The 25,532-nt window shown below is 38.3% G+C and overlaps 1 protein-coding gene across 1 annotated transcript in view; it reads left to right on the forward strand.

Annotated features, from left to right (window-relative positions):
- Window positions 1–512: 512 nt before the first annotated feature.
- ttc27 (tetratricopeptide repeat domain 27) overlaps window positions 513–25,532 on the forward strand; it is a 67,749-nt gene continuing 42,729 nt past the window's right edge. Inside the window, exons 1-9 of the mRNA XM_056768826.1 lie at window positions 513–762; window positions 2,604–2,781; window positions 4,961–5,090; window positions 6,591–6,731; window positions 8,412–8,514; window positions 14,948–15,112; window positions 15,261–15,400; window positions 17,801–17,913; window positions 19,806–19,872. Coding sequence (XP_056624804.1) covers window positions 684–762; window positions 2,604–2,781; window positions 4,961–5,090; window positions 6,591–6,731; window positions 8,412–8,514; window positions 14,948–15,112; window positions 15,261–15,400; window positions 17,801–17,913; window positions 19,806–19,872 — 1,116 coding nt within the window. The 5' untranslated portion in view covers window positions 513–683. The remainder of the gene's footprint in view (window positions 763–2,603; window positions 2,782–4,960; window positions 5,091–6,590; window positions 6,732–8,411; window positions 8,515–14,947; window positions 15,113–15,260; window positions 15,401–17,800; window positions 17,914–19,805; window positions 19,873–25,532) is intronic.

Below are 25,532 nucleotides of genomic sequence, written 5' to 3' on the forward strand. Positions count from 1 at the left end.
ATGGGAAATTATCAACCATCTTTGTTTAAGTTACAAATTGAGTTCAATAAACACTGCTCTATGGAAGAACTATGGTAAATGCCATAAGGGGTACGTGTAAAATATGTCAAACACATTTTTAAGATGCACTAGATAGAAATTGCACAAAAATATTTATATTACAATCCTCTTAACCTGGCCCGCCTTAACATGTCAAAATAAATGGAGATACTTTATGAACTGTGTGCTTTAAATGCACGTCCTGAGACGCCAAACGCCGCTACATTCAATAGTAAAGTAATTCCCGGGGATCATAATGATAAATCTACGTCTAATAAAGCGATTTAATCGGTCTATCCAAGAAACTTAATGTTATTTACACAGTTAAAATCGGTCTTTGCACGCGATTTGTATATTATATGCATATATGAGATTTTAGAACGTTATACAGTTTTGTCAGTATGTAAAATATGGACGCTCCCTTAGCGGCGCTGCCTCATTAGGTTTCCCATAATGCAGTGCGCTCCTGTCATGGCCGCTTACTGATGACACTTGCAGCACATGGGCTGGAATTTAACGCATCCAAGCGATTACTTAACGACAGCCACCGGCACCGCAGCGAAGCACGCGAGCCATTCACATTTCACAGCCGTAGCGACTCCCGAGAGACGTGACAACCGTTGTCTTTTATTAACTGTTGGTTGATGATGATGCTGGAGATGGAAGCGGCTGTTTTGTGCGGACTGAGTCCCGACTGGAAACAGAGCGGCATCAGCATCACAGGTAAGACACGAGCAACACCGAAGCCGACAAACGCGAGGGGCTTTGAGGAGAAGCGCAGGTTAAAGATGTCACGTGTGCTTTTGAAATGCTTAATGTGTACAATAGTCGCGGTGACGAGTATGCTGTATGATGTTCATTGTTTTATCCAGTTGCTCTCCGGGTTTGATGCGAGTGCATTGTGCGCTAGTAGATCTTTATGTTCCCGGCGCCTCTGATCTCAGCAGTTACACACTCACGTGGCTTCAAAGTGCCGCAAGAGTGTTGACATCTCTCCGCCCCACGGAATAATTCAACAACGTCCAGATGGACGTGAATTTCGCTGACAGTGAACCGAGAGGCGTTTGACAGTCTTCCGACATCCTAACTGCCTTATCTGTGTGATCTGCTTGTGTAAGGAGGGTCATTGGGCATTTCAGCGCATCGGACAGCTGCCCGGGAGAGACGCGCGTGTAACGTTATACTGTTGACGTACAGGTGAGGATATGCGTTAGTATGTTTCAGTGCGTCGTTATAATATCTTGTCCGCCCCGCGTGCATGCACGTTCATGTTTGTTAAGGACAGTTCACGACTGTGCGCTTGTTTAGGAGGCGTTCACACGGGACGCGTTAGTGCGCTCGATAACAACGAGACGCAACGCAATGAAGAACATCGCGGGGAAAGTTGAACTACTTTTAATTTGACGTGACTTAAAAACAGTTGTGTACGCGTCCGGTGCGCATATCAGTGGTGCGCGCGCGGGACACTTGCGCCTTTCTCGCTAGAGATGTATAGCGGTACTATTGATAGAGAATTATACATTAGAATATTATGGGTTAAATGTATGTTTCATGCCTCTAGAGTGCTTGTTAGTGGCATGGTAAATGGCTGTGCATTTGTAGACAAGCTGTAATGCATTTCTTTCCATCCATCCATCTATCTCCCCTCCTTTCTCCATCAATCTTTCTCTCACGAACATCAACCTGAGAAGTGATTAATGTGTAATTCACATACATTTCGACCTGATCTTCAGCTATTTCCGTCTGTCCTCATTCAGTCACATTTATTCACGGCAGTATATCCTCAGAAGAGATCAACGACCGCGCGTTTGCTGGAAGCAAAGTGTTCTTCTAGAATAGTGCAGCTTTCTTCGCTCACATCAGAGGTGGCACCATTTTGTATCTGCAAAGTGATGCAACTATTTCAAGATCTAGACCGAATCAACTTTAATAAGATTCTCTTTAATTCACTGCAGATCTTAATTAAGCCTCATGATTTCATTACCGTCGGAAATTGTAGGAAAAAGCAAAGTTTGCTTTTGATGATTTGTTAAATATATTATTAATCAGCTGTGGTTTGTCATTAGGGAGCCAACGGCACAAAGCCTTGGTTATTGCTGACAAATATGTAAAGATAAAATATTTTTACCATTTCCCTCAGGCTGGTGATTTGTGTTGTTTGAAGCATTCAAAGTTGATACATTCCGGTCATACTTGCATTTCATCATCCATTTGTATTTAAGTGAAACAGCAAACAGTTGTGAATATGGTTTAATCATAAGATCCTTCCTTCCTTCCTTCCTTCCTTCTTCTCCTTCCTTCCTTCCTTCCTTCCTTCCTTCCTTCCTTCCTTGAACAAGGTATTTCCTCTTTACATGTCTCTGCAGTCATACAGCCAGTATCACCGTTTTAATGAGATGTTTACTTGAGAACAGAATGTTCTGCTCTCTTTCACTTTTAAACTATGAAGAAAAGCTGACAGTTGTGTTTCTCAAGAATTGTGTATTAGAAAGTGTTAACTTACAAGAAAAAAATGCTACAATTTGTCTTGATTTATTTTCAGCTTTGTTTTTGTGTGTGTTTAGATGGAGGGCCATTGCTGGAGCTGGTGTTTGAGGGAGATTTTAAGGCTGTCCTCTTCAGCTCTGCGGTACGTGGGCTGCTGGGAGGACCACCTGAAGAGGGCGACAGTATCGAGACCTGGCTGGAGAGACAAGTGCTCTCTTACCTGATCAAGGGTCCTGAAGACCAGAGGAATGACAGGTGTGTACCGATTCATGGTTTGCATGTTTTTTTTTGTCCGTGTAATCTTTCATTAAAATCTGAATTTCTTACTATTCTTTTCTAATGACTTGAAAAACCACGCACAAGAAGAATGGGTCCTGCGTGTGCTTGTTCTCTCGAGCGTTGAGGGCTGGCTATTGTCAATTTTAGGGGTTTGAAAGTTATTGTTTTGTTGTGGGGAAAAAAACACTCAAATCATGCAAATATTGTGCTGACATGACGGATCATTGGTTTCATGATGGATCTTTGCTGTCACTTGAAAGTGCTCTGCTGTTCTTGCACACATCTATTATTTGACAGTTTTCATACTGAACTGTAGCACTCCGCTTTCCTTATATTAAAGTAAACAGGAGCATATCAAATTATAATGAGCTGTAATGATGAATAACAAAACTTAAGTTTGTCATTTAACAGCATTAGTGAGTTTTCCTGGAATTGTTTGCTAATTGGGATTTGCTTGTATTCATTACACTCCCAATCGCTGCTGGCACATTTTTTTAAACGTGTGATTTAATTAAATTAATTTAATCAAAATCATTAGTATGTAAATGCAAAGTAGCACCAATTCAATTTGGGAAATTGAAGGTTGTGTTTAACTTCATAATACTGTTTGCATGAGTCACGTTGTTGCCTTAAGATATTCTCGGTAAGGTTCAGCCAATTAAATCGATAGATCCTTTATTTGGAGATTTACTTATTTTGCTACATTTATGGTTACAAAGTAATAATGGAAGTTCTGTTGAGTAATTTTCAAAAAATATGCATAAAGGAATTGATGAGATGAATTTTAATTTCAAGTATCTGATTCCTATTCCTTTCGATTCTGATCCGATTCCCAGCCTTTTGATTCCGAATTGGAATTGATTTTTGATTTCCAACCCTACGTTTGAGATTTATTTTCGTGCAGTATTACATTTCATCATTACATTGTCTTCCTTATTTCTGTCATTTATCTCTTTAAAAGCAATATTTCTTATGGCTGTGGTTTTAAAATGTATATTTCTCACTGTAAAATAGAAATTCAACATTAAAACTGCTTTAAAAGCCTAATAAAACCCTTGTAATGGCACAATAAATTGAGTTCTTAAACATGCTTCTCGTTAGTTAGGCAGAAACAAGATTTTTTCTCATTATTGCCGTACTGTATATTATTGTAGTATAATGTTTGTAATGAAATTACAGAAACTTATTGTGGTTCTCAAAAATTACCCTGACATCACTTCTACACAACTAAACTACAACACACATTAGCGGTTCAGGCCAATAGTCTGTTCGGCTGAATGCAGGCAATTTATTGTGTTGGAAATGAAAAAGGATTTCTGACCCCCATCCCTTTTACAGGCATGAATTATTAATTTTTGATAATCCCAGTTTAACATCTTTTATCCTCGGAGACTGAATTAAAAGATCGTAGGTGTTATGCTGTGCCTGATATCTCTATATTTCTCTCTCAAAGATCACGACTGAGTTTAGAAGAGTGAGAGATATAGATATAGATATAGTGACTTGATGCAGGTTGATGTTTTTTGTTCGGCTAAACGCAGGAGATGCAGTGTGTTTTCTTCCCCGCCTTCGCTCGCTCGTATTCTTGTGCATTCTCATTTCAGCAACCTGTATTATTCTGAAGGCGACCAAACTATACAATGAGATTCATGTCGTTTGTAAGAATAAATCAAGGTGCTATAAATCTGAGTGATGTACGAACGCATGGATGCACATTTGTGCGGGAATGTGAGGAGGATGTAAATACGACCTTTCGCAATGGCATCTGGGGACTAAACCAACCATAGAGCAGAATTACAATATCAGGTCATTGATTCCGTTTAGTGCTGCATCACTCCCAAATGTTTCATTTATCCGGGACTGTACGTTTGCATCAGAGCGTCCAGAGATGTGAATGTGTAGCCATGTTGAGGAAACTGATGAATGTGATTGGATCACCCAAGAACAATGTTTAGATGGAATACAATCCGATGAGTCTGTGTTGCTGAGTGCCAATAAATTAAGGCAGAACTGTGTTACTGTTGTTTTTTTATTGCGTTCAGTGGTTAATCCTGGTCATGCTAGTCCATTATTCTCGTAGAAAACACATGTCCTTAATGAGTTCAGCTGTTAAACATGCTAATTTCTCAACATGCTCCTTTTTTCTGTGGTTTAGGGAAACCGTTTTGCTGGCCATGGCTGTTGGGTGCATGAACCTTTTTGCTCAGAGTAATTGGACCGGGCCGGCAGTTGAGCTCCAAATCTCTGACTTCCTCCCTGAGGCCTTACACCAGAGCTACTCGCAGGTAAAGTATCATAATGCATCTGTGGTCCAGGGTACGATGAGTCTGCCAAGAGCATTGTAATGCTCCAATTAACCAATCACAGTCAAGTATTCTAGAAACCTGTGTGTTTGTTGGTGTTACAGTACGTAGTTTATTAATGCAATAATAATTACATTTAAATACACAAAATATAGACTGATTCATTTTAACAACATTCACAAATAATAGACTGCCTTTAGATTATTTTTGACAAAAATCAAATGAAACCGAGAAGAAACGTTTCTAGGCTAAACTTGTTTCTCCAATATTTTGAATTTACACTCCTGATACCAAGCTCATCTGTAGATGTAAATGTACCATACGGTTTGTTTAAATGAACCAATACTACAGGACCCATTCAGCAAATCATTTATTTAATACAATTATTATACAATAAAATAATATAAATTAATATTAACTTATTTAATATTTATTAAATATAAATATTTATATTATTACACTAGCCAAACACAAACAGGAAGTTAACAGAGGGTCAGACGAACACTTCCGATGAAGCAGTCTACACTTTAGGGACTGTTTTTTTTTATCTGTTTAACAATCATGTAATGTAAATGGAAGTTGTGATGAAATTGTAATGTGCATGTCACAATATTACATTTATTTTTAATTCTGTCCTTGCCAGTGAAATTTCACAATTATTTGCAACCTTTTATTATTTCTAGGTGTTTTAAGGGTTGAAGGTCACTGTGTATACATGTGTTTTATTAGTGTTTGTTGACGTCTGCAGATTTTCAATGTACGAGTTTTGAGAATAAGACTGTTTGCTGGAGTAAAGTCAAGTGATGATGTGTAAGTGTGATGGATAGAATGGAAGGAGATGGCGACCCCCGGGCAGGTCAGAGAACGGGATAATGAGCGTGTGTAGACCACTATAGGACTGCTAATGAAACCTCTTAGGGCTCCTAATTATGCAGAGGTGAAGAGAACCTTCTCCCTAATGCTCAGCTGCGCCCACGTACATTCCTGGAGACGTTGTGTGTGTGAAACACTTTCTGTCTCTCGCCTTGATTTATCAGCCTTGTCTTAGAGAGCACCGGCCCTTTAAATTAGGCTGAGAACAGGACACGTAGGGAGGGAAAGGGGCTGTGATGGATGGACAAGAAGCTGTGTGGGACATTTTAAATGAATGTTAATAAAAATATTAGACTGCAACTAATGATTACTCTATGAAATGCAAAACAGGATTCACAGATTTAGCAATTGGTGTAGTTGTAGCCAATGTGCCGCCTTCTGCTGTTAGTATATAACCTTAGTAAAGAAATCCCATGGCACCAGTGGTCGCCTCAAATTGCAAATATTCATTAAAAAACATAACCGCCGGTCACTTTACATATGTGTTATCGTGGCTGGATTTTATGGCAATTTTTGTGTTATTGGAATTATGCCCTCGCAAATATAACATGGCTGCGTAGTGCATACAATATAAGATTATATAAATTCTCTCTCTATGTTCGTTTCTAGCCCACATCCCTGAACACAGCGGTGTTATCCAGTCTCCAGTTGGATGGAGAGTGTGTCTACAGTCTGGTGTCCAACCCCATCCTTCTTCTGTTGACCAGAGTCATACTCGTCCACTGTGGGGCCAAACTGGAAAGCCTTCAGGTGACATTCACAGTCGCTTTATACATTACTGCAGTGAAATCTCCCTTGGTTGTGTCGAAAACAATGCAATTATAGCGCAGGGCGAAAACGGTCATGATATTTAGATAATAGTACATTAAAACAAGGTACCCCAAAAGGATTTGGAAACTTAAAAATGCTGTGTATTAAGAGACCATTGCAAATTTTCATTAATCAGTATTGCTATTGTGGCCATTTCAGTCCAGTTTCAACAAAATCAAACCTCACGAGTGACAAAGTCATCCAATAGCAATGTGAAAGACTGACAGCAGACACATGAACCCTGTGATAAAAAGGGAGGTTATCACATACAAATAATTTTGAACTTGCTTTGTAATTTTAAAAATGCATGTACTAACATGACTGTTGTATTGCTTAAAAATGAATATGAACTTTTTCTTTGCAGCATTTGAGGTTTGAAAAAAGAACAAGCGCATCTTTTTTGTTGTATTCTGTTTCTCCAGTTTTCATTTTCTGCAAATTTTTATTTTAGTTTGAAAAATATTGTTAGAAACAGACTGAAAAATGATAATTTTATCCGAACATGTACCTATAGATAGTAAATTCATAGAAACTATATTGAATATATCTGAAAATAAATTTGAAATGGTCTTTTACATTTTTTTTTGCGGCTGTATATTTAATTTAATAACCAAATATTAAACCATTTATTTCCAATATAGCAGTAGCAAACTTTTCCAGCAATTAAAAAGTTATTAAAAGAACTTCAACTGTCCAGAAAACTGTATTTTGTGTAATAATGTTGAACTTTTTAATGCAAGTGGTTGGGGTTGGGGCCAGTTACTCGATACGGCACTTTGTGTGTGTCGGTAATGAGACATTTCTCTTTAATTTCTCACTCATATGTCTAAGATCATTACTCTGTGCTCCCGTGTGCATTACTGGGAGAGAAAATGCAGAATAATTACAAAGCTGTCAAAAGTAGGAGTTAATTTATGGCTGTGGTTTTCTTTTTGGCCGCTGTTTGTGTGTGCGTGCGATAACTTTCACCGCAGCAGATCATTAGAAATGGATCTGGTCTGTGCTGATGTTTGTGTATTCAGACTATAACATTAATCCATATTCATGCGTTATTTGACCTCCCCTCCAAAACAAACTGTGTGTGTGTTTTTATTATTACTGACAATTAGTGAACAAATTCTCCGTTCCTCATACAAAAAACCCACCCACTGGCTTAAACGCAGTGCCAGATAAAAGGTAATGCGTGTATCATAAAAATGAGGAAAATAAAGCATTATTTTAATGATTCTCTTTTTTTATTTTGTTCTCCTCGATGTCTCCTACAGTCTCTATCTGTGTTTGAAGTCACTTCACGTTACATATAAACTCTAATGTTTTTCTACGCATTCTGTGATTATTTATGACCGTAGACGAGCATTACTAATGCATTTATATATTTATTGTTACCCTGTTTCATACCTCTGTGAGCACCGGGATAAAAATGTTTCCGCTAAGTTTAGTTCAAGGCACATGAAGTGTCAGACGTCTGAACTCGAATCGAATCCTGGAACATTATTACTGTGCTAAGACAACTACAAATTCACATTTAAAGCATCTGCAAACATTTGCAACATAATTTACAAATATTCATAAGGATATGAATGAATGTAAATAGAGTCTACCTTCTCTCTGTGTAAATAGTTGCTGCCCTGGTGGACGCTGAGATATGTAACCCTACATCAACAAATACTAGAGGAAAGATCTCCAGAGCTCCTGAACCTGGCGCTCAGCTGTATTGAGAAAGGCAAGAACACACACACACACACACATACATTTGTGTTGTCTTTTTACCTGACACAATAACAGAAAGGAATCGAGCACAGCACTGGAAATAAAAATTCTGTTTATATTATCAAAGTCAATTTTTAGCTAAACGGATGAACACACCAACCATCATATTTGAGGTTAAATGAAGTGACATCAGTGTGAATTGTGCGGCTTTAAACTGATAAAGATGTTACTGGACCTATGTATTAACTTCGTTCTCTGTAAAGTTTAACCCGATTAACCTCAGATTGAGACGGTAATCATATTTTTTAATCTGACTAAACTGGAACCACAGGCGTCTGTAACAAGATTTAAAATCCCAGTGCAGGTTTGAATTTCCTCACTGCTAAGATCCTAATTTCACTTTGACTGCTGAAGACGCACATCAGCGTGAGATGCTTTTTAGCGGAGAGACTCTGATGTCTGTTCTTATTGAGCAGGCAGTCACAACTAATGTCAACTGTTAGCGGTTGGAGGTACCGTGAAGATGTGTATGCGTTTGGTGGTGTCAGTTTAAGATGATGATGTCAGCATTATATGCTTGAAACGTCAAAGGTGATGTAGCTCTGAGGTTTAACAGGGCCTGTGATTTGCAGATTCAGTGTTTTTGTGAGCTGTGTTGGGTTTTTCAGGGTTCGTACAGGGTGAAGAATTAAAAAAAGCTAATTTAAGTAGAAGTCCTGGAAAACCCTTGAAAACAAACAGAGGTACTTGAAAAGTGATTAAATTATTGAAAGAATAAAAAATGAAATTACAAAACCACTTCAGTGTTTAATCTTTTTGATAATTCATAAATATTTGTGCAAACTGATCAGTGCTGTGAGAGCCCTGCTTTTGAATTGCTCTCGCGTTAGATCATGGATACTATTGTACATTTTTGTTTCATTAGTAGATATTTTCAAGCCCCTTAACCTTTTTTAGAATTTAAAGATAAAAAAATAATTTCTGATCAATAAATGAAAAAAATGTGCTTTAAGTCCTTGAGAGTCCTGGAATTTCAGTATACAATGTCTGTATGAACCCTGGCTTTTGTTGTCTTCTGCAGACCAGATGTCCTCACAATGATTGAAACTTAAGACCTGAAATATTATGGGTGAAAACAGCTTTGAGACATATTCATAGTTTTAAAATATCCAGTAGAATTTATGCTTTTTTTGTTCTATTAACCATAATTCAAAATTCAAAAAAAAAATCGCTTATGTTGTCAATCACTGTTGTAATATTTTTCGTTTTTGATGACGTCATCAGAATGGAGAATCTGATCTTGTGAAACTATACGTATTACAAATGTGCATTAAAGTGACTTAATTGTGGAGATTTTATTTTGGATTTATTGTGCCAATTTTGGGATATTTCATTTTCATTGCGAAATTGATCATCCATCAAGGCTCAAATCCAATTTTAAAAGAACAAATATGGAACCAAATGGAAGAATTTGGTTCTTAAGAAACAGGATTTCACAGTGTTGAAAATTATGTACATCGCATCTGGTAACACAAGATGACCGCACTGTATTAGACAGATCACCCCTTCCAAAGTTTATACAGAACTGTATGAACTATTTTTATACATATTTTCATGTATGTTGTTTTTTGGATATGTACCTGTAATACTGTAGTTTTCTTTGAAGTACCATGTTAACGCCTTGGCATTTTAATGGGATGATCCTTCAATACCCATGTCGTCATGTTTTTCTATGTCATGTTACAACCACAAAGCTTACCTGAAAGATATTTCAAGAATTGAATGTTCTATTACTCTGATGTCTTCCAGCACTCGAAACTCTGCGCTGCTCCGTTTGCGTATACGAGAAGAAAACACTGAAGAATCTCAAATGCGAACAATCCAGCATCTTGATGCAATTAATCGCTCTTAACCTCAAACACGATGCAGCGCTTTCCTGTTAATACTTTGCGTGCAGTGAAGCAGAGATTTCATTGCAGACGTCCTTGAAATGATGTCAGAGACAAGAGTCAAAGATTGCATTGCTTTTGTGGCAGGATATTGAGTCATATCTCTGAAGAGTTTGGATGTTAATGGGGATTCGCCAGGGAATCGTGCGTCCAATGATGAGCTCTGCAGCAAAACAGCCTTTTAATTGGGTTCCTGTGCCTCTGGAATGAGTTTCCTGAGCTGCCTTTTAATCAGACACGCATCAGCTACGCCCCGATATAGATAATCAGTATAGATGTTGAGAAGTGATATTTACAAGAGGATAGAGGCGATAATTCTGCTTTAATTCTCTCTCTCTATGTTAGTCTCTTGCTGAGTGGATCTGCTTCAAGCAGCTTCTCTCCCGGCACGCCAGGATTTGTTTGCCGTATGTTGTATTTTTGAAGCTGGCATGACACCTTGCTAGGGTGGCATGTCAGCTCAGGCATTGGCTGCCAAAAGCTATCCAGTGTACTTTACAGAGAATTGTGGGGAATTTAGAGGGTCGCCAGGGGATTCACTTCGCATGACGGTCACACTGCTTGGCCTCGGAGGGGTTTTAGAACCTTTTAATTGGAAGTGATGGTTAACCCAGTGGGCATGTGCGTCCCTTATGCAAGTAAAAATAAATATATAAATATTTTTTGAAAGGGAGAATATTTGCTGGTGTTAGGGAGACCATAGGGTAGTGTTTTTTAAAGAATAAAATTTGATGGACTTCTTGAGGAGAAACTTTAATAAAAATACGTGTTTGAAGGAGAGACAAAAAGATAATGAGTGTTGAATTTATATAATAAAAATCTTTATTTTAAACTGAGTGACTTTCGCCATTAAACTATACGGTCACAACTAAATGGCAAATACCCAATATCTTTCACCAGAACACAGAAATTTGTACAGATTTGCAACAACTCGAAGGTGAGTAAATGAAGACCGTATTTTTTATTTTTTGGGTGAACTATACCTTAAGAAAATAAAATGTAGATTTTTTTATTCAACAGTATTGTGATTCGTTTTTTTCTAATTTATGTCTGTGGGGATCGAAATCTGCAGTCTTAAGAAAAAACAGTTAATTACAATATCTCAACAAATTTGTTATAAACCATAATCCATGACTGTTTTAAATTATCAGCACATCAATGCCAAATAACTAAAGTTGTAAAACTAGGATTGACTATCTGTTAGCACTTCATGGTGAGAAGCAGTGTTGATCGATCAAAAAGAATTAACATTGTTTAATATTCCTTTCGGCTAATAAACAAAATGAATTCCTGTCTGGGTGTTTAAAGAGGATCTGTAGCTTTGCTTTGCTCTTGGGTAAGGGTTTATGTTTCATTCACATTATATTACTGCTCTTTATACTTTTATATTAGTTTTGAATTATAATACTTTATTCATGCTAATAATGTGTTTGAGCTAAATGGATAAGCTTTTGCTGTATTAAAGCAATTGTAGTTGTTCTGTTTTTTTGCATACACACCTGACTTTTTTGCCCTTCATGCACACACACATACACAAACACACAAACAGTGTTTTGGCCTATGGGCAACAATTTGCTGCAGGAATGGCTACATATAAACAATCCATGCAGCTGCCGCTCAAATCCTCTGGACTGTTAAATTCATTGCTCAAACAGCTTTATACAGGTTTGCTTGAGCTGCTGGAGCTGCATGAAAGGAAAAACCTGAGATGGAGCCTTTTTGTTTCTACTTGGCGATTACTTTACAAACCTGACCAGCAAAAAACTGTATTCTGGAATGAGCCGATGAGGCCAGAGGTCTCATTTAGTAATTAGTTGAACAATAACCCCTTTATAAACTGTGTAGATGTTTTTTCTTTTTTATTGTTTTAACTTGTCTACTCTTCCGCAGCGTGCCCACTTCTTGTCTCCTCCACACCTTGACCACGTCTCATCCACATCTAATCTTGTCAACTTTTTATCTCTCCTCTTCTTGTCAACTTTTTGTCTCCTTCACTTCTCATTTTGTCTTGTTCTGTCTCGTATCGACCATGTCTCGTCTTATCCTCTTGTCTCCTCTCGCCCACATGTCGTCTTCTCCTCCTGTCTAGTGCACTCGTCGTCTCGTCCACTTTTCACTCCACTTGTTTTCTCCATCACTTTCTTGAACACTTCTCTGTCTCCTTCACATCTCCTTTTCTTTGTGCTTTACTTCTTTTGCTCTTTCACCTTTCTCTCCTTTACTTTACTTTCTACTTCACATCTCGTTTTCTTTCTCCTTTACTACTTGTTCTCCTTCACCTCTCCTCTCTATCTCCTTCACTTTTCTTTTTCCTTCACTTCTCCTTCTCTTTCTCATTCACTCCTTCCTTATCTCCTTCACTTCTTCCTCCTCTCTTTTACTTCTCCTTCACTTTTATTCATCCTTCACTTCACCTTCTTTTCTCCTCCTCTCTCCTTAGCCTCTTCTTTCTTTCTACTTTACCTCTCCTTCTCTTTCTCCTTCACTTCATCCTCTTCTCTTTTACTTCTTTTTGTCCTTCACTTTTTCCTTAAAAAATCTTCCTCTTCTCATTCACTTCATCCTTTTCTCCTTCACTTTTCTTTCTCCTTAACATCTCCTTTTCTTTCTCCTCTACTACTTGTTCTCATTCACCTCTCTCCTATTGCTCCTCCTCTTTCTCCTTCACCTCTCCCCTCTTTCTCATTCACTTCTTCCTTTTCTCCTTCACTTCATCTTCCTCCCTCTCCTTCTCTTTCTCCTTCACTTCTTTCTCCTGTCTTTTACTTCTCCTTCACTTTTCTTTCTCCTTCACTTCTCCTTCTATTTCTCCTCCTTTCTCCTTAACCTCTCCTTCTCTTTCTTCTTTCTCATTCACTTCTTCCTTTTCTCCTTCACTTTTCTTTCTCCTTCACACCTCATTTTCTTGCTCTTTCAGTTCTCACTCTCCTTTACTTTTTTCTCTACTTATCTTTCTCTTTCACCTGTCCTCCTCTTTCTCTTCTTCTCATTCATTTCATCCTTTTTTTCCTTTACTTCGCTCTCATTCACTTTTCTTTCTCCTTCATCTCTCCTTCTCTTTCTCCTCCTCCTCGTCTTCCTTTTCTCCATCTCTTTCTCTGCCTCCTTTTCTTTTTTCTTCCCTTGTCTTTCTCCTTTTCCTTATTTTGTTCTCTTTCAGTGCACAGAGGTGGTATTTCACTTTACAGCCGTGCTCAAGCTTAACCAAAAGATGAGATTTCAATAGCTTTTATGTATCAAGCAAATTTGTCTGGGCAGTTTCATTCTTATTTATAATCGACTTTAGGTCAATGAAGCATTTTATGAGTTGGTAAATAATAAAGGTGAATTATATTTTAATCAGCGTTTACATTCAATAAGTTACACGGGTGAGTGGATGTTGGACTGGGTCTTTCATCATTGTGGTTAGTAAATGTCACGCCTACGTTGGGATTTTACTGGACCAAAGATGATTTAAACACAGGTTTGTAGGTGACTGCTTTCCCCAGGACATTAGTAGGGAGCATATGTGCTGGAGGAATTTTAAATTCAGTAGTAAAGGATTAAATTAAGTATTCAGAGTGGCGCGCCGGCTCTGGTTTTGTGAATGAAAGAACTGTTATCTGAACCGGTGACTCATAGCTTTAACTTTCTGCAAATCCTGTCAGTATTCTCGTCCTGTAGAGAGCCACATTTGGTCTTTAATGACGGGCTTTTTGTAACATTTTACGACATTTAAAGACGTGACTTTGAAATCTAGGCTGCATAGGATTTAATCTCTTCTAGTTTGAGCATCCTAGAGGCTGGCATTTTTGACGCGTGAAGGATATAAAACATTTTGTTAACATGAGGAAATTATTCCTGAAACATGCTTTCATGAAGTAAAGGAGAGACACATTCTCATCCTCACACAGGTAGAGAGTGACTCGCTCGTAAATGGTTTGCTATGTTGTCAGCATTTGCAATGAAATGTGCTGCTTTTGAGTGCTAAATGAGCTTTAATCTTCACGGCATGGGCTTTAAATGTTGCGATCATCACAGATTGTGCTGAAGGTCATTGCCGGCATACAAATTGAGCTTTATGAAGAGCTCTTACCATTAAAATTGACATGCTGACAGTTGATGCTCATGCTGCAGATTGATGTAAATAATTTAGAACGTAGGAAGGGTCTTTATATCTTGGCACTTATTTCTTGCACATGTGTTATGTAACTGAATTGCAACAATATTGAAATGCAAACTAATATCCCCGCCCCAATTTTTTACAAAAAACTCATTATGTCTTTGTGCTATGAATTGCTTTTGTGCAGTAAGACAAAAATAAAATAAGATACAGGCTTTTTCCTGTGTAGTGAAACCATATGTCTGTGTTTTATGAATTATAAATATGTCTCCTATCTGGGTGTATATCATCAAATTTTCACTTGTTTTCTGCTATATCCACCATATGTGCATATAACAAATGTCCAAACACAGATGGTGATTTTAATGCCTTTGGTTGTCTCCCTGTTTTTGTAGTGTGTAAATGCGAGGAGTTGTTCAACAACATCACACACGGAAATCTAGCCATTCAGTTCCACCTGGAGTGCAGTTACACCTTCCTGACCTACTATGAGTATCAGAGGGCCAAACAACACTTGCAGATGGCCCGAGATCTATTAGGATTGGACATTAACGTGACAGGTGGGCAATACAACGAGAAGACGGATGATGGTTGTGTGCAGCTTATTGAAGGATGGATAAACAGCAATACAGGGATGGAAGTTATTGGATTACCAAGAAAGAATGGATAGAAGGTGTGACTAAACAAACATTTGTCTGTCTTTCTCAGGTGCACTTGGAAAAAGAACCCGTTTTCAAGAGAACTTTCTTGCTCAGCTCATCGTGGATGTGAAACGGAAGGAAAGCTCACCTGTTCTTGAATCCCGGAGTCCGTCACTTCCACCGACACCCAAAGAACTCTTACCAAAGGTACACGCAAGGTCTAGATTTAACTTTACGATTTAAATGACTGATGAATTAAGATGATTTAACAGCTGTTAATGCTTTGTGGAATTTGATTTATTCTCGTGGCTTTCCTGTAGCTCATTGATTAGAGCATGGCGCTAAGGTCATGGGTTCGAACCCAGCGATTGCACGTACTAAAAATACGAATGTATAGTATAATGCGTTTTGAATAAAAGCGTCTGCCAAATACATAAATGTAAATGTAAATTTAGCACCTGCTTGAGAAGCCTTTAGAAATGGTTCGTTTTTGTTCCTTGCATTTTCATGTTTGTGGCTTAAGGTGAAAAGAAAATTGCTTTGTTATTGAGAAAATCTTCAGACACCCAAGACTTTGAGTGGACAGTTTATAAATAATTTGAATTGTTGGCAGTATTTTCAGTTTGATGATAGAAATGTTAATAAAACAGATAAAAAGCTCTGCTTAACCAACAATAAACTTGGATGTAAAGGTAGATAATATTTGTTTGCCTGCCATTTTGAGCCCCTGGTAAATAAATAGACACTCCACTACCTTAGGGGCAAGAACAGTGCTTTTCTTATCTCGTCCATCAGGGGGCGACGTTTATTCTTGGGTTTCCAGCTCAGTTGACATTGAGCTGCAGTGAAGGTCATGAAAGATATATCTTATGCAGATTTCTATCTGTCCCTCTCTTACTCTGTCCTGTCTCTCTCCTCTCACCCTAAAGCAGTGCTTTACTGTTATTGCACGTTGTTGGAGGGCCGTTGAGTTTTATCTCTTGTTTGGATGATCTGTGCACTGGTACCCCTGCGTCTGGTTTTATCTGCTTCAGCTGGAAAATGACAAATTGGGGACAGACAAAGATTTTATGGAAAATTCCGGACGTTATCTCTGTCGCTTCTCTCTTGGCCTCGGTTTATGTGTTGCGGCCCTAGAAAAGTCTAATAAACCATTTTTTCCCTAGGATGGCTTCAGTTTTTGGATTAAATGTGATAAAATCAGTATTTCTTACAAACACGGAACGGAATGGCATGGATTCATGGATTGCATTATTGTGTTAGGGTTTCTATGTTGAAGGAATAAAGTGTGCTTTTATGTCAGAAGTATATATAATCAACCATGCTTTGCTTAAACTTTGTGTGACTCATAAGGTCTTCCTTTGCTTTGTAGAACAAAAAGCAAAAGCAAAGCAACACTGTGACTACTATAGTCGGGAGCCATCTGAATGTACGTTTAGAGCTTGTGTGTATTTATTTGAGAAAGTGGTCGGGAATAACTTGTGTATATTTCCAGGATTAGTTCACAAATAGTTTCTCTCGCCCTTGCTAAATGACACTGGGTATATGGGGTGCTGGATGATGTTGATGATGTCATCGGGGTCAGTGAGTAATGACAGAAGTCAGGTTTTTCATGCTGCCGTTTATAGCACACATGACCCTCAGGTTGAGCTCACAGTATGACTGTCTTGGGAAAGAAGTTTATGGGTAGGAGTTTTTAAAATAAGTGCCTGCTGCCCTGAGACATTAGATTTAGGGGGTGTTGTTCAAAAACAACCAGATGCAGTGTAAGTCTTGACTTTTTTAAAAGTACATTTTTGTTTTAATCACGTAGAGCGAGGCCCTGACAAAACAGAGTGTGTTACACCAGCAAACATTGACTAGCAATTAAAAATAGCATGAAGGAACCCAAAAACAAGTCATGTATGAAAAGCCTCTCACCCAAAAATAAACGTTGTTTACTCATTCTCATGTCATTCAACTATGTGATAACAAAAGATGTTTTGAGGAATGTTTTGTTCATACAGTGGAAGTCAATAAGGGCCAGTGTTGTTTGGTTTCCAATGTTCTTCAAATGATCTTCTTTGGCGTTCTGTCAAAGAAAGTCAGTCAGGTTTAGAATGGCATGAGAGAAGTTAATGGGTAAAATGTCCCTTGTTTTTTGGCGTTTTGCCTTTAATTGTTAAGCTCAATTGTAGAGAGGACTGGAACCAAAGTGGGAGAAAGAAGGGGGTGGGTTTGGGAATGGACCACGACACGGAATCAAACTCTGGTCACCTGATGTGCAACCGCGCCACATGTCGGAGCACTGCCCACTAGGCTATCGGCTCCGACGTAAAATGTCCTTTTAACAACTATATGCTGTATATAAATAGATGCCATATGATGTTCTTTTTTTACTTTGTGAAGCTTGAGACTCCTTATATAATGTTTAGCAAAGTTTCAACACTCAAGAACGTTTATGACCGCATTATGGATAAACACTCTGTAAGAAACACGATCAATCCTGTTTTTCTCCATCTCTCCTCTCTTATCTGAAGTTTGATCTGTAATTTGTCATACTTAGCATTTCTGCAGTCTGTTACGATCTGCTCAGCTTCTCTCGTGTGCTTGTGTGTCTGTGTGTAGGATCATCAGCTGAGTGATGACACAGTCCTGAACCAGATTAACTTGTCAGAGCCTTCTGAACACCAACTCCCCGATCTCACCGCAGAGGAACAGGCTCTTGTACTGGCAGTATGGTGAGTGTCTGTAAATCAACGCATTAGCAGTATGAAGTCTGGCTGTAGTAACTGTTATACTGTAAGTGATGTGTGATGTGCTTTGATTTGTCTAAAGGTAATTCACAGAACTCGTGTTTTGGAGTCAACACACCTACATTTGTTTGTTTATTTTTAATTTCCTAATAAACTGATGCCGCACGTATTTGGGTCTTATTTTAATTTAGTGCTCATGTGAATTGGCTGGTGAGAAGGAAATCTCTGCAAATTTTGTGGCGTTAAGATTTCACTTTTATGGAAGCTTGAAATATTTAAGAGGAATGAAATATCCAAGAGTTGTTCCATTTTAGCCAGAAAAATATTTTTTAGTGTGTGTCTGTGTCCCCTGGTTTTGGGACACGTTATTATAGAGTGTTTTAAGAGGTCTACCTTGTGCATGTGATATTAAACATACTTCTGAAAATCAGGTTGTCAAACACATGCCAGAAGATTTTATGAGTATCGCTTGAGCAGGTCCTCTGGCAGAAATGTGTTTCAAAATTGTTGCATGAAAACATCCCCCAATAATGGTCGTCCCATTGTCTCCTAATCCTTAAAGTGATAGTTCACCCCCCAAAAAAATTCTGTCATCATTTACTCACCCTTTTTGTCATTTTAAACCTATGTGATTTTCTTCTGCAGGACACAAAAGACATTTTTAAGAAGGTTGTTTGCTGGACCCCATTCACTTGCATTGGTTTTGCCATACAATAGAAGTGAATGGGGTCCAGTGCTGTTCGTTTACCAACAAAGAAAGTCATAACGGTTTGAAATAACAACAGGGTGAGCAAATGAAGACAGAATTCTCATTTTTCGGTGAACTATCTCTTTAAAAATACTAGAGCTACTAATCTTAGTTTCTGACTTTTAAAGCCGCATCCAGCGAAGCTCAACATTAATCATTTTAGTGATGTGTAAATCATTGTTATTGCACAGTTGTTGTTTTTTTGAAAGGCTTGTTTTATCTTGCCAACTTGGCTTTGAAGTGCTGCGTCAGGCGTCTCCAACCTCCCCTTTACAAGCTACGGAAATTGTTTTTTGCCCGAGTGCGCATTGTTACTTGGCCTTTTCTTCCTGAATGAAAAGTGGTTGGTCATCCACCCCCGTATTAACCCTGGAGAGAAGGCGGACGGACAGGCGGGGGGTTCTCCAACTTTCTAATTAGCTTTGTACCACGCTGGTGCCCTGTTGTCGAGAGGTCGTCGTCCTGCAGGGTCAGCTGCAACGAGACAAATTGCAGGCGTGGAATAATTAGCAGGGCGTAAATATGCAGGCCAGAGACCTTAATTGGGCTGCGTGATGGTTGAAGGTGAATTATGGGCCGTCGAGCACTGCCGCACGTCGGCTTAACTGGGTTTTGTCGGAATGCAAATAACCTGCCGTATGTTTATTGTTTCTGGATAATATAAAGAACTGTGCAAATGAGAAAGTGAGAGTTTGGCAAGGGAACGTAGATGAAGTCACCTGCAATATTGAGCTAGTAGTTCCAACGATGAGATTAAATGATTCGATAAATAAGCTTTAGCTGGGCAACCTTATTTTTTTCCTCCTGTGACTTCTTTGTTTTAGTACATGTCGGGTGAATCTCATGATGGAATGATTATTGTGCATGAAGAAAATTAGGCCTATGATATTCACCTCTTAACTTTATTTTATATGTATCATCCTTAAAATTTCCCCCTTCCACATTCATCCAATGTGTTAGAGATGCTTGGAAGCCAGTGTATTGTGTCTTTGTTTATTTAAAGCAGAGCTTTTCAATTTATTAATATATCTACTGTATATATAGACATGATTTTACTGTATGTATAACAAAACCATGCCTCCGATTTGTATCGTTCTTACATTTTTACTAATTTGAATCTTCTTTGCAGCATAGACTTTCAGAAGAATAATCCAGTTCACAAGTTAAATGACGAAGAGCTCCTGGCCTTCACAACGGTAAGACGCTCTGACACTCTTTATATGTTCTCCTTTGTAATTTATTTTATACAGTTCTTAAAAATACAGTTCTCGCCGTCAAACGGTTGACTTCTATGCTCTAGGTGCTAAACCAACATAAATTATTCACATTCATTCAAGCTCGGTCCTCACTTCTGCCTGTTCTCCGCTCATAAAGAGGCGATTTCATCGTGCGTGTCGGCCAGTTCTGGTCAAATCCAGCACATTGTTGAAGACTTTAGACAATTTCAGACAGGAATTTATTATATTGAAGGGTCTTTAAAATTTTCAGACAGCGCAGCACTTTGACAACCAGTGTGTGATTGACAGGCGGGTTGAAAACCGTTCAGCTCATTCATTTTACAGGACAGAGAAAAGCTGTTGAGTGTCTAAATGTGCAGTAGTTTGCTTTTTGCGCACTCTCGTGATTTCAGTGGCTATTACTTAAGTTTGAGGCTTACATGCACTACAAAAAATTTAACTTCGATTTTGCATTTAATGCTTTTTTGGTGCTTCCAGTGCAGTCGGGTACAGCCATGGATTAAATTAAGAGGCCTTTTCAAAGACCATTTTCAGTTTTTCTGAATTTACTATTTATAGGTATGTGTGAACTATTGACAATATTTCTCCCAAATTTTGCATTAATTTGCAAAAATGTAGAAACGGGTCAAAATAACCGAAAAGATGCTCTGTGTTTTTTATACCTCAAATACTGCAAAATAAAAGTTCATATTCACTTTTTAGCAATGCAACAGTAATATTTGTATGAAGAAAAGTAATAAAATAATAACATTTTATATGAATGGTCACGAGCTGAACGCAACACTGTCTGCATGTCACAATCTGCTGGGAACATCATTCTTAACAAGCGGCAAATTTGCATACAAAGAGTTTTTAAATCAGCAACCTGTGCTCACCAACAGCTTTAATTATTCATAGACTCTTATTGCTGAGGAGAGTTGTGGGAGATTTATATCATCTTACAAATGAATAACTGTATAATCAGGCAGAATAGAGTCAAACACAATAACACCACTAATCGCCTCTTACCAAAAAGTAATATGGTGTTGCCATGGTGATTCTATGTGATTATACATGGAACTAATGCACAGTTTTAGAATTGATGAGACTGTGGGTTGCCTTAATGGCTACTTTGCTAATGGGTCTTAAAGAGAGAGTTCACCTAAAATGTTTTTTTTTCATATTTACTCCCCCCTCATGACCTACCTTATTCTGCAGAGCACAAAAGATATTATGTAATCCGTTGGGACACCAAACAACATTTCGCTGCTGTCCTGCCGAAACCTCAGATGTCCAAATTTGCTGTTTTTCAGAAAATGGAATAAAGCAGAACTTTTTTAATGGTTAAAAACTGCGTTGTCAAAATTGGGCAAGCACTTTATATTGTTGAGATGTTTGCAAAACCCAGTGACAAACATAAAATATGATTAAAGATTCTGATTTATGGAAAACAAATATGGAGGTTTCAGAAGGACAGCATAAATTTGCAACATTACAGGAGTTGTTCACAAATAAATCACCATTTACTCCCCTCAAGTTGTTACAAAACTGTATAAATGTATCTGTTCTATTAAACACAAAGAAAGATATTTGGAGGAATGGAAGTTATTTCAGGACATTGACTATCACAGAATATTTTTTATTTGTTCTGTTGATCAAGAAGTTTTGGGGCACTTTGGACTCCCGTTGTAATTTTCCTTACTATGGAAGTCAATGGTGTCCCAGAACTGAAAAAACATTCTTAAAACATTGCTAACATTCTTCCAAATAACTTCCTTTGTGTTTAGGCAAACAAAGTAATCTATAAAGGTTTGGAAAAACTTGTGTGAGTAAATGATGACAGAATGTTTATTTCTGTGTGAACTATCCCTTTAAGTTCCATTATTATGGAAAATGAATAATTAGGCTGGTCTTGGATTTGTGTGACCTTATTTGGATGTTTAAAACAAACAGTACTTTTTCTGTCACTGCCTCTCCTCTTTCATTGACAAACTGTGACTGGTCTCCTGTTCAACCGGCTACGGCCGGCCAGCGGGTGTGGGTAGCTGAATCATCCAGTGAACGATGTCCACCTGTTCTTCCTTCTATAAAGCTTTGGTTTTGTTGGCGTGGGGTTGCTGGCTCCCGCTTATCTAGTGTTTCACTTGGTTTTGTTATTCATTTAAGACTTGGTTCTGTCTGTTTCGTTGACGTCATGTGTCAGTCAGATATTGTTTTGGATTCTGTTGGTTTCTTGCTTTACTTATTATTCTATTCATGTTATTAAATATTTATTTACCAATCTGACTTTATTCTCCATTCATTTGTCACGGTGTGTGACACAAACACATCTCGTCTGGTTTCTCTTCCGGCCCACGGTTGAAATATCTCTGTTCTATCAGCAGCTCGTGACTGATGCTGTTTAAAGTTCAGATCCAGGGCTGATGTTTCAACTTGTTTTCTTCCCTTGTTGTTTTGTTCTGTTCTAATTTATACTTGGGTTACTGCCCTGCCCGTCTTCGCGGAGTCTGAATCCATTTGCATTCATTAGAAGTTCCCCTTCTCATGCTCGCAGAGGACTAGAGCTGCTCCGCCTCGCTACCCGCTTGATAGCTTTATATGTAGAAGCGACCGAGCGATTCCATCGTTCTCCTGTATTAGACTGCGTCCGCTCCTCTCTCCAGAGACTCTCTAGTGTCTTGAAATAAGTCCGTTTTTTTAATGAGGTCTGTTTTTGTGAAATGACCAACTGCAATACCCATCTCTGACACTTTCGACCGCACCTCTTCTCACGGACGCCGAGATGTTGGTGTTCATCCCATGACATTAATTCCTGCTAAACACTTTGAGATCGCAAAGCAATCGAGAACACAATTTGATGCAATGCTTTGGGTTTTCATCCGCGGAGGGTTTGAAGGCTTCTGCCAGGTTTTGGCAAACATTTCAAAGCCACCTCGAATGTACTTGTCAACACCCAACCCAAAGACGTCAGCACAAGTGGTGCCAGACTGAAGCAGAGAGACTCTTCAGTTTTGGTTTGTTTGAGGTGAGATGCTACAATTGACAGAACCAAAGCAGTGTGATGGATTCAAAATAAAAATCTTAACGGGTAGGTGAAGGCAAAATACATCTGACCCAGAGTTTTGCATCATACTCTGTAAAAGCAGTCTGAGTCAAGTCCCTCTGGAAAAATAATCTACACTAAGCACGGAGCTCAAACAGCAGTTTTTCTGAAACGGAGGAAGCTCTGCTTGCTGGATGAACTCTGTATCGAGTCCACTTTTAAGCAGTTTGGGAATGGTACTAGTGGGGCAGAATGGGTGCGCCAGACGGGGGCGTTTTCTGAACGCTTTCTGTTGAAATCCACTTTATGCTGTTTGTTTCAAATCCCGGAGACCCCAGTGGTATGAGTTTAGAAATAATAGGCGTTGTGTAACTAGGTTTTTATTCGCTCTTTATTTGTTTTTTTAGATATAATGAAAACCCAGTAGGCAGATATCATTGAATAATGTGCTCTTTTTCAACGGAAAATAGGAACATATTCTTTTAGAAATGACATTAAATAGATTTTTATCTGTTCTTGTACATTGCTGCTGTTAAGATTTCTTTGACTGTGTGGAGTGGACTATTCCAGTAGTTGTAGTATTTGCAATCAAAAAAAAAATCTGGATTAAATTATATCATCCTAGGTATAGAGACAAGTATTGTAGATGAAGATAAAGCATAGTTTTCATGAAGTCTTTTTGCAATTTTAAATTATATTTACATCCAGAGTTACTTGAAGTGTATTAAAGGTGCTGTCTGTAGTATTTATGCAGGATCTATTGATAGAAATACAATCTAAAATACAATATACTAATAGGTGTATAAAGACCTTACATAATGAAGCGTTATGTTTTTATTACCTCAAGCGGAGCTATTTCTATCTACATACACAGCAGGTCCACTTACATTGAATTTGCCATGTTGTTTTTACAGTAACCCTAAATGGACAAACTGTTCCACAGAGCGTTTCATAAAGGATCTCCTTTAGCAAAGAAGCAAAAACACAACATCTTTGTCTTCTGAGAGCTGCCGTAGTGCTTCGAAACAGAGTGGAGTTGCAATTCGCAACCTCACCGCTGAATTCTCCACATTACTCCTTTTAAAGGTTTTTTGTATGTTTATTAAATTTTTTCCGATATGAAAAGATTGTAAGCATAGTAGTAAACGGAACAATACCCCTTCACCCATCCAATCACACATAATATTAATGTTAATAATAAAAGAGATGGGAATCTTTACTTTTTCATTATTATTGTTCTGTTTTTAATAATTACAAAGGTTTTCTCTGACATTTTCTCAGTAAATGAGTCTATATTATGAATTTGTAGTCGTGCTCTAAGTGGGTCATATTTGGGTGCGTTGATTCCGTGAGATTTCAACACCACGCTGAAATAGAAAAATACTCGCCTCATCAGTAGTCTGGAGGTGTTTTTTTTTTAAACTCTCTGCTATTAAACTCCCTCAATGTCATTTCTGGATGTTCCATTTTACAGCGCTTTATATTTAAATGCATGAGCTATACAGGGTTTTCCTATTTAACCTGCCTTCTGCTGGAGCCAGCCAAGAATAACCAGCGAGATGGAGCGTAACGAGGGGTGGGGACTATCATTTGTATGGCAGGGTTATTTATTTTCTTCTTTCTCGAAATGAAGTCTTTTCAGAGGCAGGGAAGGGAATGGGTTCGGGCTGACTTAGCACTTCTGTAGAAACAGCAGGGAATACTTTCATAGCCCTGCCATTTAAAGCTGCGATCGCTCTTTCTTTCTCCTGTCTTTTTGGTTTTGTCCAAAAGCTCATCTCTGTGACTCATTGTGAGCGCTGCTGAAACTTCCCTCAGTGAGGATAGATGACTTCTGCTGGCGAATTCCTTCCTTCTTGTTTTAATGATCGAGTTATCGATTGACCTCGATACCGTTGTACGTACAGGCGGTAATGATTGAATTGAATGATTCCTATAGTCCAGACAAATGCCGATAAATCATTTGGAACGTATTTGTCATTGTTCATTACCACAATCTGTTGGACATCAACAGGCATTTGCTGTATCATTTACTATCCCATATTGACTTATGTTTATATCCTTCCAAAAATCAATGTGATGCCACTTTTGGCCGCATTCCCAGATGCATATTAGGACCAGTGCTGGATTAATTGGAAAATTTATGATTGAACTGATGACTGAACCTTGTCTAAAACCTAGTGAGATGCAGATTTGATGGTTTTATGAAGACGGCTTGCTTAAGATGCTTATGTTTTGGAACGGCTGTGATGTTGGGATTGTATTGGCTGTGATGTTGGGATTGTATTTAATAGTACTATAATGTTGTTGGTAACTCAATTGGAACAGTTTTGAAGCTGACACATATATTTGATCGGGTCAAAGAAAGCAAGTTTTTGAACAAATGTTGAGATATTATGAGATGCCTTTTTTGGAGTATTGTATCATTTGTAGGCATAACTTTAAGATGTGAGAAGTTTGCCTCAGATTTCAGTGCTTGATACCGCCCGACGACTGCTGGTCTTGGAGATGGGAAAAGTAACATCATTCGCATTAAAATTCCCCTTCGTATTTTCCAAACCTTCTTCGATTTCTAAGAGCTCCCTGTTTGAGATGA

This window comes from Triplophysa dalaica, chromosome 15, assembly GCF_015846415.1.
Source record: "Triplophysa dalaica isolate WHDGS20190420 chromosome 15, ASM1584641v1, whole genome shotgun sequence".
NCBI classification, from domain to species: Eukaryota; Metazoa; Chordata; class Actinopteri; order Cypriniformes; family Nemacheilidae; genus Triplophysa; species Triplophysa dalaica.